This window comes from Ixodes scapularis, unplaced genomic scaffold, assembly GCF_016920785.2.
Source record: "Ixodes scapularis isolate PalLabHiFi unplaced genomic scaffold, ASM1692078v2 PGA_scaffold12__126_contigs__length_90152505, whole genome shotgun sequence".
In the NCBI taxonomy this organism is placed as follows: domain Eukaryota; kingdom Metazoa; phylum Arthropoda; class Arachnida; order Ixodida; family Ixodidae; genus Ixodes; species Ixodes scapularis.
The window spans coordinates 36,690,799-36,709,409 of NW_024609838.1; the positions used below are offsets into that span (position 1 = coordinate 36,690,799).

Sequence of the window (18,611 nt, forward strand, 5' to 3'; positions counted from 1 at the left end):
CCGCCGAAAGTGGAAAGGTGGAGCGGCAAACAACGGATGAGAGGAGCGGCATGCAAAGGGCGCCCCGCTGCGGCGAGACGCCGAAACACACTTCTCCCGACGGCTGGAATGTCCGCTCGTGCTCCGCGTTCCTCGCGCTATTGCTTCTTTTCTCGACGGGTTTGAAAACCATGTTTCGGGTCCTTGCCGCTGCAGAAGCTGTGCGGTGACGTTCAGGTTCCCCGATCAATGCTTTGTGCTACCAGATCCTCGCGCTTCAATTCTGCGATCGGACACACTATGGCTCCGCCGTCGAACTGCCAGACTTTGTGAGTATATATCAATCTGTAATCCCAGAACGCAGATGACTAAGAAGGAAAGCGAGCAGATAATCTGATGACATCGTTCTGCGTTCGATTTTTTTTTCGTACGATACGAGACCTCAATGATAAGAGAAAACAAACGGTGCCACTTCCAGGACATACGAAACATCCCAGTCGGCACGAGCGTTCATCGGAACGTCCCCTGAACTTCCCCCGCTGAGTAATGCAGGATGGTATTGCCGCGAGGTCTTCTTTGATTTTCCGGAAAGGTTTACTAAAATAGTACCATTCAAGTGTTTACAGCTGTACAAGTTCAATTTCCCTTAGTTAAAGGGGTCATGAAACAATTTTCCTACTTCTTCCACCTTAGCTTCAATCCTCAACTCAAATACGAATTGTGAAATCACGTGGTCGTGACATTCCTTCGGCACCGGTGCTGCACACCATAGAACTTGTCATTCCCCAGTGACAATAAGTTCCGTCAGGGCACTCATTGACCACGAACGCGAATCCAAATATTCGTCGACGGATTGATGGTTGACGAGCGCATACCTCCGAGTGACGCAGTTTTCGTGTCCAATGCGTGAGCTGGGTTCTGCTGACGTCAGTTTGGCGCCGGTGACGCGCTTTTGGAACCGTGGATGTATCACAGTGAAAAGGCGGAGAGCTTTCGAAGGCAAGAAGGTACAAAATAGTCCGCTATACTTTCAAATGTTCGTACCGAAAAGCTGGCTTTTGACTTTCTAGCCTCTTTCTTTTGGCCAACTAAACGATATGCGATTAGTAAAGTCCCAATTTAAAATCATTCATCCCAACCCAAAATTCGTTTCATGGCCCCTTTAAGGGAAGTGGCTCTCTTTGTAGTACTCGATGCAGACGGCACGCGCTCAGGAGAAATGCAAAGAAATATCCGGTGACAAGATGCCGCTGTAGTTCAGCCAAGGTCAAAATCTCGTGCCGGGAGACATTTTTTGATGCACTCCTCAATGAAAAAAAAACAGGAAAAAAAAAAGGCGTCCAGACAAAAATTTTTAATGTTAACACCCTATCCTAAGCAAAGCCAAGGAACTTATGTAAGTGAAGTAACTTTGTAGAATATTTAAAGAGCGCGCTTGTGGCCGGTGTCATTTTGGGCGTTAGTGTGTATGGCACGTGATTTGCTCGCTTTCCAAAGCGACGGACGCGCGCGTGCTGGACTGCGAATTCGTAAACTTTAAGATGGTGTTCTTCGAGCGCGAGCTCTCTCTCTGCCTTTGGTAACAAACACTTCGTAGCATGCACAGCCAGGGCCCAACCATAGCCTCCTATATACTGAAAAGCCTGGCAGATCGCTACGAAAAGCGGCCGCCGAAATGAAAAAAGGTGGAGCGGCAGACAACAGATGAGAGGAGGGCCACGTGACAGGCGCCCTGCTGCGGCGAGACGCCGAAACACACTTCTCCCGAGCGAATAAGTGTGTTTAGGGTCCTCGCCGCTGCAAAAGCTGCGCGCCGACGTCCAGGTTCCTCAAGAAGAGGCCCTTTCATGCTCTGTGCTACCGGATTCTCGCCCTCCAAATCTGTAAACGGGCACCCTATGGCTGCGTCGTCGAACTGCCAGGCTTTGTCAGTATAGAGGAGTCCATGGTCCAACAGAAGACAACGAGTGCGGGGTGAAATTTGAAGTAATTACTAAAAGCACGAACCAAAATTGCAAGGGAAAAAAAGGCGCCAGTCGTGTCTGCGGGACGGACAAAACTATGCATTTTGACTGACATTTTGCGCTCAAAATGCAAACTTTTAGTAATAAAAATGTACTGGTTACCACAGCTATTGTAATGACATGCTGCTTTGCGCGTCTTGTAAACAATCCACTTCATTTTCGACTTTGCTACGTCTAGCGCGTATTGTAAACAATGCACGTTATTTTTTACTGTTTGCTAGCGATACGTTTTGGACAAGGAAAGTTCAGCTTGTGAATTATCGCTGACATTTGCCGTCCGTGCGAGCTCGCTTTGAGAAAAAACGTTGAAATAATACTGTTTTAATTTATGCATAGAACATAGACATTTATAATACACTGCCGTGAACCGTTTCGCATGCTCGTAAACCGTCGGCGTGCTCATTTTTGCTGCTCATAAGTTTACTGAGCAAAGCAAATGCAGCTGCAATGCATCATCACAGCCATAAAAAAAAGCTTGACTTTAAAAAGTTAGACTTGGCAGACTGCGCGGTTGCTTGCGATCGGTAAAAGAGGTGCCTGCTAACTTCTTAAAACCTGATCACATCCAAGCTGCGAAACCAGCACGATGGAAAAATTCTGAATGCAGACATGCTTGAACGCGAAACACCGACATGACCTCATTCTTTTTTTTTTCTCTACCAGCAATTACTGCGCTCACGTCAGCGCGGTGATCACTCACACAGCTCCCAAAACTAACCCAGAATACGCGAAGCATACGTATGTTTGCCCAATGTTGAACACTGATCGCTAGAGACTTCCACGAACTCTCTTAAACCCGGAAAAAACCCAGCCGGGTAACCGCACGAACGCACAGCCAGTTGCGTAAAACTTAAAAGCCCACCTTTTTTTGTTTTTCTTTTGGATGAGACCGTAACGAAGGGAGAGTCACACTTTTCCCATTAGACACCGGTCAACAGCGGGCCGCACACCCTGTGGCCTTCCACATCAAGTCACGTACAGCGTCCGGTCGTCACCAAGGCAACGGGCAACGCGAGCCCCAAACCATCGACCGCGGCGGCATTGGCCAACTCGCAACTCGCACTTCGCGCGCTCCCCCCATCGACATCGCTGCGGCCCCTTTCTTCAAACAGAGTCGTCTGCTATTTTTGTTTTTTTCGTTTTCGCCGACACCGAAACGTTGACGCTTCCTTGGAGGTTGTCACGTAACCTTCTTTGACTGATTGGGTTATCGGAGATACATCATGGTAGGATCTTGATTGTGTTTGTGTGTTGTGTGCGGGTGTGCTGCTGTCGTCGTGTCAACAAGTCATGGACCAGGTCAGTGAAGAACCCCGACGGAGCAGCGTGCAACGCCGCCCGCCGTCGGAGCAGGTAGGTCGCAACCGTTGTTAGGCCTAGCACGACTCTTCGGCGTGGTAATGTTGTTTGCATGCTCGATTGATCTTTCATGTTAGCTCTTGTCATTGCTTCTGACTGGAACGGGAGATTGATGAGATAGTTTCGGTGCTCAATCGAAATCTTTGTTTTATATACTGTGCACCTTTAAAGGTTTTTCCTTCTGAAGCGCCATTGAGCAATGAGCTTAGTCTTTTTTTTTGTTTTTTTCTTTTCAGTCGCAAACAACAGTAGCCGTATTTACGACAACAGCTCGTTTTTCTTTTGTGTTTTTGGCATCTAGGTTTTCAGCGAGAACGCTTGTTGTTCAAAATTATTGGTCCTTGGATGACACTTTTTCACTGTTCAGGCTGCGGAAGATGTACGATCTGCTAATGATATTCTATTATCGGTTGAAAGTCAACTAATTTGAGAACTGAATAATGAATCTAGCACATGACCATCTTTACCTTGCTAAACATTTCCTTTCTGATAAGGGCCTAGCTGTAAGACATCCTTTGACTTTTTACATTTTGGTGCAATGTACTTACTGCACCATCTGGAACTAATGCCAAAACTATGTAATCTCGGTCACATCATATCCTATTAACGACACACCTGCTTAGTAACTGACGAGGTTAGAACGGCAGAAAGAAGCTTAAGATGCCCCGCTTCCCGCGCGAGCTTAACACCTACGACAATGCTTTGGCGCCACGTGCACCTCGAAAGCGCGCGCGCGGGCAAAGGACAGCGGAAGAGACAGAGCGCGTGCTAGAGGCAGGGCGCTCGAAAGACAAGCCCTGCCGTTCTCAATTTAGCAGTGATTATAGTAATGTGATTAGCATGAGGTTGTTGCCCTACAGTCATTAACACTATTTTCCTCGTAACTCGTCACCGACTCGTTCGCTTTAATGAGTCATTGGCGGGGAGTTGGCCTCATTCGTTTAAGTGTCCCACATGGTCTGCATTTGCATCTAGATTAACCGAAGATACATTGTCGTCCTGTCTTTGTAGCCGGAATGGTTCGACTTGTCCAAATGACGAGGCCTATCACCGCCTCCCAAGTTCGGATGTCAGTAGTGTCTGACCGAATCGAGGCGGTGGTAGGCGTACGGATTTGCCTACCGTATAGGAACGCTCTCTTTTGGTGTAGTTGGGCGGGCTGAAGACCTTGAGCCCTCAGAATCTAGGTCGTTGGGACACACCTACGCGTCCCCATGGCGGACACGTGTTACGAATAGTCGTTCTGACCTGTCCCAAATTTTCGGAGAGTTTTTGTTTTTGCGTTTTACTTGTACTCTCTTTTGACGTGTTCTTGTCAGCGGTCACGTTTTTTTTTTTTTTTTGCCTAATTACTTTGTTTTGTTGAGGGAAGCGAAAGGTCCGCTGGTATGCGGGCACGCGAAGATAAGGGGACCTTGATAGGGTAATTGCGGAGTCACGGGTCATGCCTTTTAGATTTAGGTCAGCTCATTTGCATCTCATTATTAGGCGAAAGAACCCGTTTCTTACGGCACCTCTGTTATGTCGTGGAGGGTGGGGTTAATCCACGACTTCGGTAGAATGTATGCAAAGCTACCTCCTGAGTTGTCGAATCACCGGTTCTGCGTGGGAATGGTTCGGCATTAATTCAACGTTTGTGACGCTAGCGTGTTTATGCATAGTAAGTTGTGCAGTAACGGTGGTGTGACGAACTTCCTACGATGACGTAACGTCCTGGCGGTGGCGCTAGGGAAGTTTGGAGGAGAGGGTGCGACAGTCCACGCATCTTTTGCGGCGGACAGAATTTGTGCAAGCTCGATGTTACCTGCGCTTGCCGGTGTTTTGTAGAACGAGAGCTACAATTATTTATATGACGCGCGTTCTCTGAGAAACTGTATGTAGCCTGGAAATTACTCATTTCCAACTCTTTTGTTTGCGAAGATGCAGTGAGGTCGTCTGACGTAAGTTTTCACCTTAAATATTTACTTATTCAATTTATGACTTATTTTGGCTCGCGTGTTTTTATGACGGGAGCTGATATGTGAGGCTTCAAGGTATACTTTAAGTTTTGTGATAACTTGAACTGGCTCCCAACCCGAGGTAATACGTTGAGGTATTGAGTTTCGTTTTAATTCATAATAATTATCGGTGATTGTGCGTCTCATTTTTACAGATCGTCTGAATGAACATAATATTACTAAAAAAAAAAAACCCGGTCGACATTTTAGCCCTAATTTGAAATTTAATATTGGGTTTGCTTTATGAAAATACCACAAGGTTTGCATTATTGTAAGCACCGGTCTTTGTAACGCTGTTGACACCGACAATTCAAGAAGCGCTGGGTGTGGAGAATATTGTGCATTTTATTATCCCTCTGCAGCCAATAAGATTGCGGCATCGGTTGATAAAAACGCCGAGGAACCAGCCACACACTAAGCTACGCCCTGCGTTTTATTTTTTTAGCTGTCACTGACTAGATTTCTCAAGATACGCCATTTGCCGAAATCGGAGGTCATGTTTTATGTTTCTGCTGCTTTTATTTTTTTTTTCATTTCGTACACAGTTGTTTGTTTCATGACGTAATGGTTTCTCCGCCCAGAGTAAGCACCGAATAACGCCGATTTTATGTTACAGCCATCGACGAATTAAGAAACGCAGTGTGTGGTAAATGTCGAAACTGTCCTTGCCGCTCCACATCCAATTAAATTGTGAGGTTTTGCCGACCCCCAAAAAAAAAGGCCGAAGAAGACGTAACCTTAAAGCAAAAAGCGCAAACAATGAGCCACATCTGCGTTTATTTGGGTGTCACAAACTGGAGGAAAATAAACTGCCGTTTATTGCTTGGATCTCTGTCGAACTTAAACACACATAAAACTAAAATATTATGCAGTAGGAGCTTAGTGGGTTTTTGAGGGGCTTAAATTTTGCGTAAAACAAACGTACTTCCATACGACTACCCGTATCTTATGTTTCAGTTGGTCGACCTGCACGTATACTTTGTGCCCGAAGAACGCTGGCTCCGGAAGCGGAAGTTGGCACGAAACCACGTGGTGGACTACGCTATTTCTGCCGGCTTCATCAGGTAGGCGTTTTATTTTTCTGGTGTTATCACACTTACCCCCTGTTCAGACGAACCTGCAGTGATTGTAGTCAGAAGGTTGCTGTGTTGGACCGGGCGACATCTTAAGCTGCGGCTGGCTCTCTTACAACGCTTCCATATTTATATATACTGGGAGGAAAAGGGGGGGGGGGGGGGGGGGTTTCTCGAGAAAAGAGAACCGTGTTTTTTGCCCAGGGTAAATAAACTATGTTTCTCAAAAAACTCCAACTGCGTGAGAATTCAAGACTAGCGGTTCGAATCGAATACGGAAGTTTGACAACATGGTGTTGCCTGGATCAAAAGATAACTAAAAAACACGATATTTCTTTTTATGCGCCGACATTCATCTAAGCTTGATATTGTCAAAGAATGTGACATTGTGGACGTTTGTGGGAATAATATCAGCGAGAAACCCTAGTCAACAAGAAAGATAATATTGTTTTCTTTCTTGCTGACAAGTTTAGTTTTTTTCCCAACTGAAATAGATGCCACAGGCGCACAGAATGTCATTTCGGGTTTTGACAATATTAGGCTTAGGTGGACGTCGGCTCAGCCTTCGCCTCCACTGCGCTCGTCGGAGGCGCTAGAACGCGGAACGCCGACCCCCGGCGTTTCGCTTCCGCATTCGAACGCATTCGAAAAGTGTAATGGAGACAAAGGCAGCTAGCTTTACGTCTACCCTCTAATCTGTCCAATCAGAGCTCGGCGTTCTGACGTTCCCGCCTTCTCACGTCTCCTCGTCTCCCGCACTTTCTCGGCGCATACGCTTTCGCGCAAGTTTGTTTTTGAGGATGAACGGAGGTTTCCCAGAAGGTAGCTTCACGGCGGGTACAGTCTTTGTGAGGGGAAGCCTCACCTGGACCACCCTCCAGCCGCTATTTCTTTAAAAGGGGTTATGAAAGAATATAGGGTTGGAATGTTCATGACTTTGCAGAGGCGTACTCAGCATGGGTTTTCTAGTTTGTCATCTCCAGAGCGTGGCTATGATTAATGTTGGCGGCAAAGGATAGGCACCAAGCCAAGTGGCCGCTTGTTTTGGCTCCGAGTTGAGGGGACGAACGATGTTCATATTTCTCGAATTTGACATACCCCAGAAAGACGACCTAAGGCAAGTTTATACAGTTATTAAAGTTAGCAAGTGATTCTAAGTAGTATTTTGCGAAAGTAAAAAAGAATTGTTTCATGGACCCTTTCGATATAAAAGTGAAAATACGCAGGCGAGTTGTTCAATTACCTCCATAACTAAGAAGTCGAGACTGGAAAAAAAAAATGAAGAAAATAACGAATACAAACACGCACACCGTCTCAAAACACAACTAATGATCTTATTGCACATCGTCACTTTTACAGATTTGTTGACACCCTCTTCGCGACATAATAAAAATGATAACAAGGAACAACTTCCACCATCCCGAACCTTCTTGAACACCCCTTTCTCCGTGTTTCTCTGCTAAATGCACTGGAATGAGAATTTCCACTAGACAACAGCAAACATCGCAGTGTTCTCCAAAAATATTTAATATAACTGCCATAAAATATTACTAAGCAGTAATTAAACCTTTGGACGCATACAGATATTATTTTACGGCCCTTCAAAGCTCGGAAACGTTTTAGGAATGTCCCAAAACGTTGGCCATGTACCAGAGGGTGACCCCAACTCAGAAGCGTAGCCAACTTCTTTAAATACTTTAAGAGCCGCGATTGAGGTATGCCGTGGGGGGTGAGTAGCAAGTAGACACAACAGAATGTATCAAAATTAGGTGTGCATAAACAATTAGACAAATCTACAAACGTCACAAGTGCAATTACAGAAACAGATATACTTGGTATCAACCAAGAACGCGACTTGTGGCAATAGTTACTTAAATTGTGTCGCACCATAAGTAGCAATGACATTGATTAAAAAAAAAAAAACTATCTTATGAACGGCCGGCGCGTGGGCTGCAACCCAATTTAACATTATACATCACGCATATTTCTATAGTAGGTGAAAAAAAAAGTAAGGTTGTGAAACGACAGTGTCAAGTGAATTGCAACGTGGCGCTGTTACGTCAATGTGCCAAGTTGTGGTGCCACACTACGTCGCCTTGAGCAGCGCAATCTCACGTGACACCGTGATTTAAATTGCCAAGTCGTGTCACGTCATGTTGCGTCACGTGGCAGTGTAATGTGGCACTGCGTCGTCACGAAACGTGACGTCGTCTCGTGAAGTCGTGGAGTCTTGTGACGGGATGTCGCGTTGCACTGCGTTACCACGTATGAAATCACGTGACGTGGTCATGTTACGTCACTTATCACCAAACATCACTCGATGTAATAACCTAGGTGACACCGCACGCCACGACATCATGTTATACCACTTGATACCAAACACTACCCGACGTATTAACTTAGACGACACCGCGACGTCGTATGACACCACGACTTGGCACCGTGAGTCAGGTGACCCGGTGTCACGCGAGTCCCCGTTATGAAACCGTGGGGTCACGCGATCTGGTTCGACGCACGTCGCGTGGTTACCCGACCCGTAGTGGCACCGGTCACGTGACTGACCTTGTGAGGCATGGTGGAGCGCCACTAAATCTGGCCGGAGTTTGTCCCACTAAGCCTAGCAGACGATGGCACTGTATGGCTGCAGTGACGCGAGACAAGTTCTTATATTGCTCTCGTTAGAAGATTTAGTGTGTAGACATTGGAAATGAGGAAGGAATTCTCTTAGTACATGTGTACGGACCTGAAATTCTGCTTTCATTTGTACGTTTAGCGTCCTTTCGCCCGTGCATTCAAAAATGATCCCAAAATAACAAAAAATGATGTCGCAAAAAAAAAAAAAAAACTTTCACGATAGAGAGCCTGCATTACAGAGAGTGTCCAACTGCACGATCGAAGCCACGGGGTTTGTTTGGCACGTTCGCAATAATAATTATAATACTCATAATTTTATTGAACATCAAAATATATACAGAAACGTGCTGGCCCACGAAAGCATTTGCGTGTATTTGGCACCAAGCAGTTAACGAACAACTATAAATCTTTATGCAATATTGTGTAAAAAAGTATAAGCAAAACAGATCATAAATTCATAATCTAACAAAATGACTATTTTGAAGTGACATAAGGGGGGGGGGGGGGGATTACTGTGCCAAACATATGAATCTCTTCACGTACATTTTTTTAGTAGAATGGATTATAAATGAAACGAGGACTGATCAAGTGTTAAATAATGAGGATAGGGACTGCCGTCTTTCTTTTTTACCGTAATTCGTAAATACTTTAGGAATTATAAATCTGTCAGTACGCCACAGATATCTTTTGTTTTACTTTAAATTTAAAGTTGTTTATTAGTATTTGTTAGTTAGTGTCACGTACTTATAAAAATGATTAAGTGATAGTATATGTGGTGCAATAATATTTATTTTGCAATTTTTAAGTTGTCCTAAGCTGAGCTGTAAAAATGTTATTTACAACATGTTTTAAAATTATATCGATCCCCTGCTTTTTGTAACCTGTACGATTCCCATATACCGCAATTCCATACCGCATATTGGATTTTCCTAATGAGACAAAAATGGTCCCTTTAAAATTCACATCCCATGTGCTTTTGTAAATGTTCGTTCCAAGTGATGTGGTGATCAAACAGAACCCCCCCCCCCCCCCCCCCCCCCCCCCCCCCAATACTTGACTGGTAGTTCGTATAACAGCAGATATGTCCATGTGCTTGGAGGTGAAGATATGCGCTTGTTGTTAGTGTAATACGTTTATGCATATACGAGCCGCAGGTGGTGACAAACCCGTCAATTGTCTGCGAGCGTCTCTGCCTTTCCGCCTGCTTTCTTCATCGCCAAGTTACAACGCAGAGCATGCGCACTTGCGACCATTCGACGCGGGAGGCGTCCACCATTAAATTGCAAACACTCCCTATGGTTTCAGATGGGCCCTCTCTACAATCTAGACTCTTTGGCCATGTTCCAAAATTTACTGGATCTTACTCTAGCGTAAGGGTTCTGTACCTTGGCGTTCCAAAACCTACCCGCGTCCAGCACTTTTCAATCGGTGTTGTCACGTGACACTACCCGCCGGAGTGACTCGGATCCATTTGGGTGAGATTTGGAACACAGCCTCAATGTCACGCTGCCGAGTGTCACGATCCTAGTGGTTGGGTGTAGGAGTTTTGGGAGAAAGAAGAAAGGACGAGAGAGAACGCGTGTGTCGCTGTCGTCGCGGCGTTCCATCTTCTGGCTGTCGAAGCTTCCCTTTATTGCCGAGCTGGAGGGCGACCTGCAGCAGAAAAGTCGTTGGTCACATTTGACAAAGCGGCTTTTAAACCGCCAGGATCGCGAAGGGCGACAACATAAAACGTCTACGACATGATCAGGTGGAAATCGAGGGTCCACTTTTTAGGACGCAGTAAACACCCCGGCCGGGGATGCCTGGAGCATGTAAGTGTTCCAGCGTCACGAAAATGAAAATCGGTGCCCGTTTCTTTTTTTTTTTTTGCCACCCAATTTGAAGCAATTTTTTAATTTTCCGTCCCGTAAGTCGTACTTCTACGGGGTATTTTGAAAACATGCAATGCTTTCAAACTGCGGCCCAGCACAGTTGCCGCTCCGGCGATCGATGTGGTTCTTTTCACGAGTGGTAAAGGGGCTGAAAAAATATTAAAAACGACGGGTCGTAAACGATTCAAAGGTAGTCACGAACGAATAAAAAGGGGTAATGACAGACAGGAAAGCGGTAATAAGCGAATTGTGAGGGGTCGTAAACGAACGAAAAGGCTAAATTTGATGCTTGGGCTAGTTGGTACGTCACAATTAAAACGTTTAAAACAGCGCGGCAGAGGAGAAGTAGAAGGTCAGAGACACAGCGCTGACTCTCAACTAACTTTTATTGATCTTTACCGCACAATAAATATTTGCTTGGTCAAGAACAAGAAGATACAAAAAGTTAAGACAGCCATATCTGAACGACATACATGAAAAGGGGGTAAGAAAGAACCAATGCTAACGCATTTTTATTGCATTAATCCCATTGATCTTCGAACAATTGTTTTTACACTTCCTATTTTCTCTCTCTATTGAACGTGGCCTCCGTCTTTTGTTTCACTTCTTTTTTCTTTATATTCTCCAACACCTTAATTTTCCCTCCCCCTCTTCTTTCGGTGCGCCCTTACGAGGCAACCAACACGAGCAAGCCCCATCTTATAAACCCAATCAAGTGTTACTTTAACTTCATTGCATTTGCTGAAATGCCTAATCTAGGTGATTTAAGCAATAAATTCCTCACTGTCAAAAACGATAAATGTGTCCTAATTAAATGTTAACGAGCGCTCCTTAAATGCTGCATTTTGTACATTTTAGGACTTTAGAAATAATGGTCGCTGCCAATTTTTTTTGTTAATGCTTCACTGACTGTTTAAAAATAAAGTCGTGAAGGCTACACTAACTCCGTCTGTGAAGGTCAATTTACGGCCAGAGGGAAATAACATAGAGAGATGATCGTCAAGATAAATCGAATAATTAACTAAAATTTGTTAATCAACGTTTTAATTAGAAGAGATCAATACGTAATTTTAATTGAAATCTTGCTGGGCTTCATCAAAAACGACCGAATCAGTAAATTTTACAAAGACTCGGGACGTGTGGGATCCGGCGGTGTTCTAAACCTACCCGGTAGTGTTATCCTTTTTGCACCTTCAGCCTTGTGCCTGTTAGAGGAGTACTAACTTTAGCACACGCCACAGCGCTTCTCGCGTTTCCTGACGATTAGCCATTTATATGATGTCCCTCTAACCGAATAACTCACTTGCACAGACCGCACTAGTGTACAGCGTTCACGGATTAAAACAACAACAACAACAACTTACGTTAAGCCGCTCGGCGCGCCGAAACTGTACTGATAAGCCTGCATATGTATATTGTGATCGCAATAAATGGGCTAGCAAAAGTCAGTTTCAACCTTCTCGTCAACGAATCTAACAAATAACATAACTCCCGTGGCAAAGTTGCACATTAAAAAAAAAAAAAAAAAGAAGGTAATACGTCGCACCGTTGTAGAAATTGTATCAGCGAAAAATGTTAAAAGCATACCACGCTTTATATATTGTAATATGCGGCACGTCCACGTTGTCGCGCCTAAGTGGGTAATCAGTTTTCCTTCTATACATACTAAAAAGTTACTGGCGAGCAAAGACGTACTCCAGTTGCTTGTGCGCCAATACCTGCATTACTCAATCATGTCGTGCACTGGAAAGAAAAAGATAGGCTTGATAAATAATCGCGTCTATACCCTCTCGCGCTTTTGGTGAAGCTGCATTTAAGCTTGATATAGAAGCGAAATTACGCAAGCTTATTTGCGCACGCAGGATTGTCGACGCAGGCACTTCCCATCGATCACGGGAGTGCCGCTTTCAGCGACGACGCTCTTGAGTGGGAACATTATTCGGGTATTGGGCGGTTGCAGTATATAAGGTTTTGCTTTTAAATTTTGACGTACCAGAATTGGGCGCAGAAGTCGTATTGATCAGGTTTACTCCATGAGCTTAAAACAGCGACAAAGGATACGCAGTGAGAAATAGAAAGAAAGCAAAAAATGTACAATTTAAGACAAGTTCACAAATTTCGGTTGTTCTTCTTTTTTGCGGTTTATCGATTGATTTGTTGTTTTCTATTCTTCGGTATGAAAAGTTTAAACTACTTTGTAGCAGTTGATGCTAATACTAATTTCGTCTTGACCACACTAAATTTGAAGGAACACTCCATTTAATCGTGACCGATTTCGGTGTGTTTCAGCATAGTGTTTAGCATATGTCGTAGCAAAATCTAAATATCCGAGCATAGCTTTCCGCGACCCATTTTCGTCTTCTAGTGATGTCTTGCTATTCTTTGAGAGCGAGTGATACTCAAAATATCCACCTCTCCTGACTTACTGCGTTTTCGTCATTTGCTTGCCAAATCATTTCAAAATCCTGTGTTCTTGATTTTTTTTAAATTTGACGCAAAACTGATGCCATATTTTCGCTCTGGATTGCAGTCAAGTCCATTATAAAGCTGCTAACGTAATCGTGCACGCAAGAAAAAAGAAAACAGTAGCGCAGCTTTAAATGTCCACATGCCGGCATCTGTCTTTAACAGTTGCACTGGCATCACTGTGCAGCTCACTCGTTTATCCACTACGAAACTATACCCTTTTCGCCCCTTAAAGGAGCTGTGCAACGATTTTCAATTGGAATGTTTTTCTCTCTACACGAGCTTACCGGCACACCTGGGACTCAAGGATACTCACACGCAACGCCATTGGCCAAGAAACTCCTTTGTTGCGGTGTAATTTCAAGGACAAAAGCGATCATTTTCATTCAATCTCTCCTTTGCAAAATTTGATGACGTAACTCGGGGATCGCAGTACACCCAAGTGACGATATTTGAATGCGGTTCATAGATTGGACCCGAGCATTGCGTGGGCACTCGACTTAGGCTCGTGATAATTGCTATAGCTCGAGAAGCATTCGGGTAGTGACCCGTGTCCAATCGCTGCAACGACGACAACAGCCGAGCCATAACAATGTCTGGAACTCAGCGCGTGTCCTGCGCTTTGCCAACCCCAGCGCGTGGCTATGATCAACACTGGCGGCATATAATCGGTTCCAGATCACGTGGCCGCTTGTTCTGGCTGCGAGTTGAGGGGGTGAACGCTGTTCGTTTTTCTTTCATTTTTTTTCTGGGACTTCTATTGCGTTGGGTGAAAAACGAATTCGTGTTTCATAGGTCATTAACGTTGGGGATCCGTTTTAAGCGGTATTTGCGCAAAGTACAAAAATTGTTGCATTGCTCCTTTAAGCTGAAACTGCAGCCAAGGATACAAGAGCGAGCTAGCCCGCGCTCCTGGATTTGAGACGTGCACTTCTAGTGCTAGCGCTCGTTCTGCGGAAGAACGCTTTAAAGCAGCGACCTCAAGCTCTCGCGCTTGTGGTATATGCTGCAGTCTCAGCTTAAAGGGGTCATGAAACTCTTTTCCACTTTTTCCTGTTTAGCTTTCCTCCTCAACTCATAAACTGCGCATTCCACCAAACAGTTCAAGAAGACAGAATCTTGTTTGTCTACCCGGACAGAGCCATTGTTTCCCTAGAAGATTAGCCCGTCGCTCAAAATTCAGACAAAAGTTGCTTTTCCCACCCCGTTCACCCCAAAGCTGACAGTGCTGGGGAAGCTACGTGCTCGTTGGGCCAGCCACACTTTTGTCACGTGATCACGCTCTCTCGCACATACCCTCGCGCAGAGAATGAGGTCAGATGATGAAAGGGAGGCAGCTGATTGGTCCGGCAAGCACGTAGCTTCCAACACAATGTCAGCTATGTGGTGAAGGGACTAAGTGAGGCCCGGTTTCGTGCGACGTGCGTTTGGATCCGATGACGCGATCTTGAGACCGCGGATGAATCACAGTGAAAAGGGAGAGAGCTTACGAAGGGGAGGAGGTACGAAATAGTCCGCTGTATTTTCAAATTTTCGCACTGAAAGTGCGAAATTTGAATTAAATGCTCAAATTAAGCAGCAGAGAACTCATAAGTGTCCGGCATGGGTATAATCTCTGTAACCTTTTCAATAACCACCATACACGTATACATCATCGCAGTAATAATAATAATAATAATAATAATAATAATAAATACTTTTCATTTCTTTTCATTTATTTAGATACCTTGATAATACTTTAAGGTTACGAGTCGGTCGAAGCCAGTAGAGGCTTGAAGGACAAAACCCAGCAAACGGAATGTCACAGATAGCACAGAAGAAGTCCAAAGAGCACACATTTAAAACAAGTATCGCAATATACGAGAAACAGAAAATAATCACCTCACAATGTCACAGCAATCATATTAGATGCAAAATATCACACAGCAGCAGATTATTGAAATTATACAATGAATTAGAGCGTAAAACTGTTCAATAGACTTTTCAATTTTCTCCCACTTGTAGCTTCAAAGAAGTGGTCGGGGAGTCTGTTAAAATTGTATGGCACATAGTGAGAGAGAGAAGGTACGTTTACTTACAGGGAAGCAAAGAGGCCAACCTTCTTGTGAGTGCTGGTTTGCTACTTTGCGTGAAAAGGAAGAGAGTAGAGAGACAACAGACAATAGAGAAGTAGAGAAAGAGAGATCACACATACACACGTATTCCCCCTCCCCCACACACATCAATCACGCATACACAAACACATATATACGCACTCAAAGAGTAGGAGCGCTCTCGCTTACCATATCTTGTAAAGCACCGTCCAATTTCAAAGCGATCAGAGGTACGTGAATCTCTGCGGGGCGCAAATGGAGGTTTGAATTTTCTACACTAGAAATGTGAAAACACAACTCATTGCAAAAAAAAGTGAATGAAAGTTAGGAAGTGTTAAAGCTTCAAAATGTCATCTTCCGATGAAAGATTATAATGATAACCAACACTTCTTGACAAATTCCCAAAAATGCGGTCAATTTTAGTTTGCCATGTTTATCACAGTTACCAAATACTATGATGCCATACCTTATTATACTATAAGCAAGATAATTAGTAATCGATTTTCTTACAACAAATGCATAAATACCCTAATATTGTAAATTAAGCAGCATACGCTGCGAAACTTCCCAGAAACAAGAGTTAAATGCGTTGACCACGACAAATCGGAATCAAAGAATATGCCTAAGTGCTTAAGAGTGTCAACATATTTCAGGGAACTACATGTACAATCAAGGTGGCTCGATCTGCATAACACAAATGATGAGTCCAATTCTACATTTTTCAGCGGACTCCGAAAGGAAACATGTCTGGGTTTGGATGTATTAACAGTAATATAATTGTCATAAAACCAGTCCATTATTCGTGCGGAGTGATGTTGCAATAACTGCACAGCTTGGCGGTAATTAATGTGACTAGAGACGAATAAAATATCATCCGCCTACTAAAAAAACGTTACAACTAGTGAGCCTTGTTGAGAAAAGTTTAACAAAAAGATTAAATAAGAAAGGAGACAAAACTGATCCCTGAGGCACACCGGCTTTTAGCACCAGCCGAGCACTTTTGAAATTTCCTATAAATACGATCTGGGAGAGGTCAAGAAAGAAATTTTTAAGCAATGCGATAAATGGTCCACGAAAACCGTAATTCTGCAGTTTGAAACGAAGCATATTATGACTGACCACGTCAAAGGCCTTGGCGACATCAATAAAAATTACACGTGAACATAACTTTCGATAAAAAGCATTGTGCAGTTGGTCAGAAAATTTTCCCAGCAGTAGCTGGGTGCCCTTTCCAGCAACAAAACCACTGGTTAGGAGACAGGGTGTTGGAAGTTTCAATGAAGCTGGACATTACAAGACACAAATGCTTTTCAAAAATCTCGCCAATGCAAGGTATGATAGAAATAGGGCGATAGCACTCAGGCTTGTTAGGCTATCCTCCGTTGAAAACAGGCTTCACAAGTGGGGTTTTTAGTTCAGTTAGGATGACGCCCCAGACCAAGAACTCATTTATCGTGGTAAGAAGTAGGTACTGAACATGTCCAAAGTTTCGGCAGAGATCCTTAATACGAATTGTATCAACACCAGGAAATTTATTACGTTTTAAAGAAAACAAAATGGAGTATAATTCGCCTATCCTGAGAAAAGGAAGAAATGCTGAGTTTGACACTCTAATATTAGCGCTCGAGGCAAGCGGTTTGAAATCACTGTCTCTCGCCAAGCCCGATGATGCAGCAAAAAGTTTGTTAAAGTCATTCACTACTGATTGCTGATCTGTGCCGAAGTGTTTTTCAAAGGAGTCAAGAAGCGAAGCCTTTCCTCCACGCTTTGCAAAATAATTAATCAACTTCCATGTTTCACGTGCATTTGATCTTGCCTCAAAGAATCTTTGCAGAAAGTAGCTTCGTTTGGCAGACCCTATAATCGCATTAGTTTTGTTCCGAGCGCTTTGATACTGTGCTTTTAACTGCAAATTGTTTGGCGAACGACGGGAACGCAGCCACAACGTATCTTTTTCTTTGATTGCAGTCATAATATCAGAATTAAACTATGGCTTATAAGACCGTCGTTTGAAATTAGCCACTTTTTTGGCGGCACAATACAAGGATTGAAAAACCTCGACGAAAGCTTGATAAACACTGGAAGGCTCTACGGATATCAAGAGTTTGTTCCAGTCAAAAGCAGTGACTAAAGCATCGAATTTTACCGTATCCGTAATTGAAATACAGGAACAATCGCGCCTGGTTCTTTGCTCTTTGGGTACCTGAGCGTCTAAAGGACATCCAACAAAGTAATGATCGAATATTTTATGAATAATTATGTTGGATTTTACAGGACATATCTGGAGCACGAATTTTGATATGGTCAATACAGGATACTACTAATTTTTCAACCAGTGGTTCTTCTCCAGTGGGTAAGGTGACAATATTTTCAATGCGATATTTAAGAGTAGAGTCAGATAATCACAAACTATCGACTTAGTAGGTTTAAGGGTATCAATATTTAAAACGCCATTGACGAAAAATTGTCCTTCTGAACAAAACTGGTTAATCACGATTATCTAGTTGAGCAAAAAAGAGGGAAATATTTCCTGAGAAAAACCTGTAAACCACCACTAGAAAAAAAAAAAATCCTGGCAAAAAAATTTGAACAGCCAGTGGTTCTGCATGAACCACTGGCTATGCTCCAAGTCGACAGTAACCATTTATCTTTAACGGATGTAGAAATCCCTCCACTTATAACATGATCACGGGTGTAAAGTGAGCCCTGATATTCATCGAAAACAAATTGATTGCATTGCAAAGATGACACACCAATTTCAGTTAGAACGAAAATATCTATCGACGCGGTAAAGGTATTAATTACTGCACAAAACGCATCCCAGTGTTTACGCAAACTTCGGATATTTACATTAATAAGTGTTAAAGAGTTATTAGATATAATAAGAATATTATTAATAATAATAATAATAAGAAGAAATGATTAATAATATTATACGTCGTTCGCTTTTAGGAAAAAAAAAGACGGAATATTTTCAAAATATTCTCAACGCTGCAAAATCAGAGGCTGCAAAAGCCCGTTCCGGCGTCTCTGTCCAATCGAAAAGCTACTGATGCACTGCGGAACGTACGGGCGTATACGCCTGCCTCAACATGCAGCATCACGCTTGTCG

At 43.6% G+C, this 18,611-nt stretch overlaps 1 protein-coding gene across 1 annotated transcript in view; it reads left to right on the forward strand.

Moving 5' to 3' along the window:
• Positions 1-3,293: 3,293 nt before the first annotated feature.
• The window catches only part of LOC121046977 (serine-rich adhesin for platelets-like), a 156,914-nt gene continuing 141,596 nt past the window's right edge, over positions 3,294-18,611 (forward strand). The window contains exons 1-2 of the mRNA XM_042289185.1: positions 3,294-3,356; positions 6,317-6,423. Of these exons, the coding sequence (XP_042145119.1) occupies positions 3,294-3,356; positions 6,317-6,423 (170 nt within the window). The remainder of the gene's footprint in view (positions 3,357-6,316; positions 6,424-18,611) is intronic.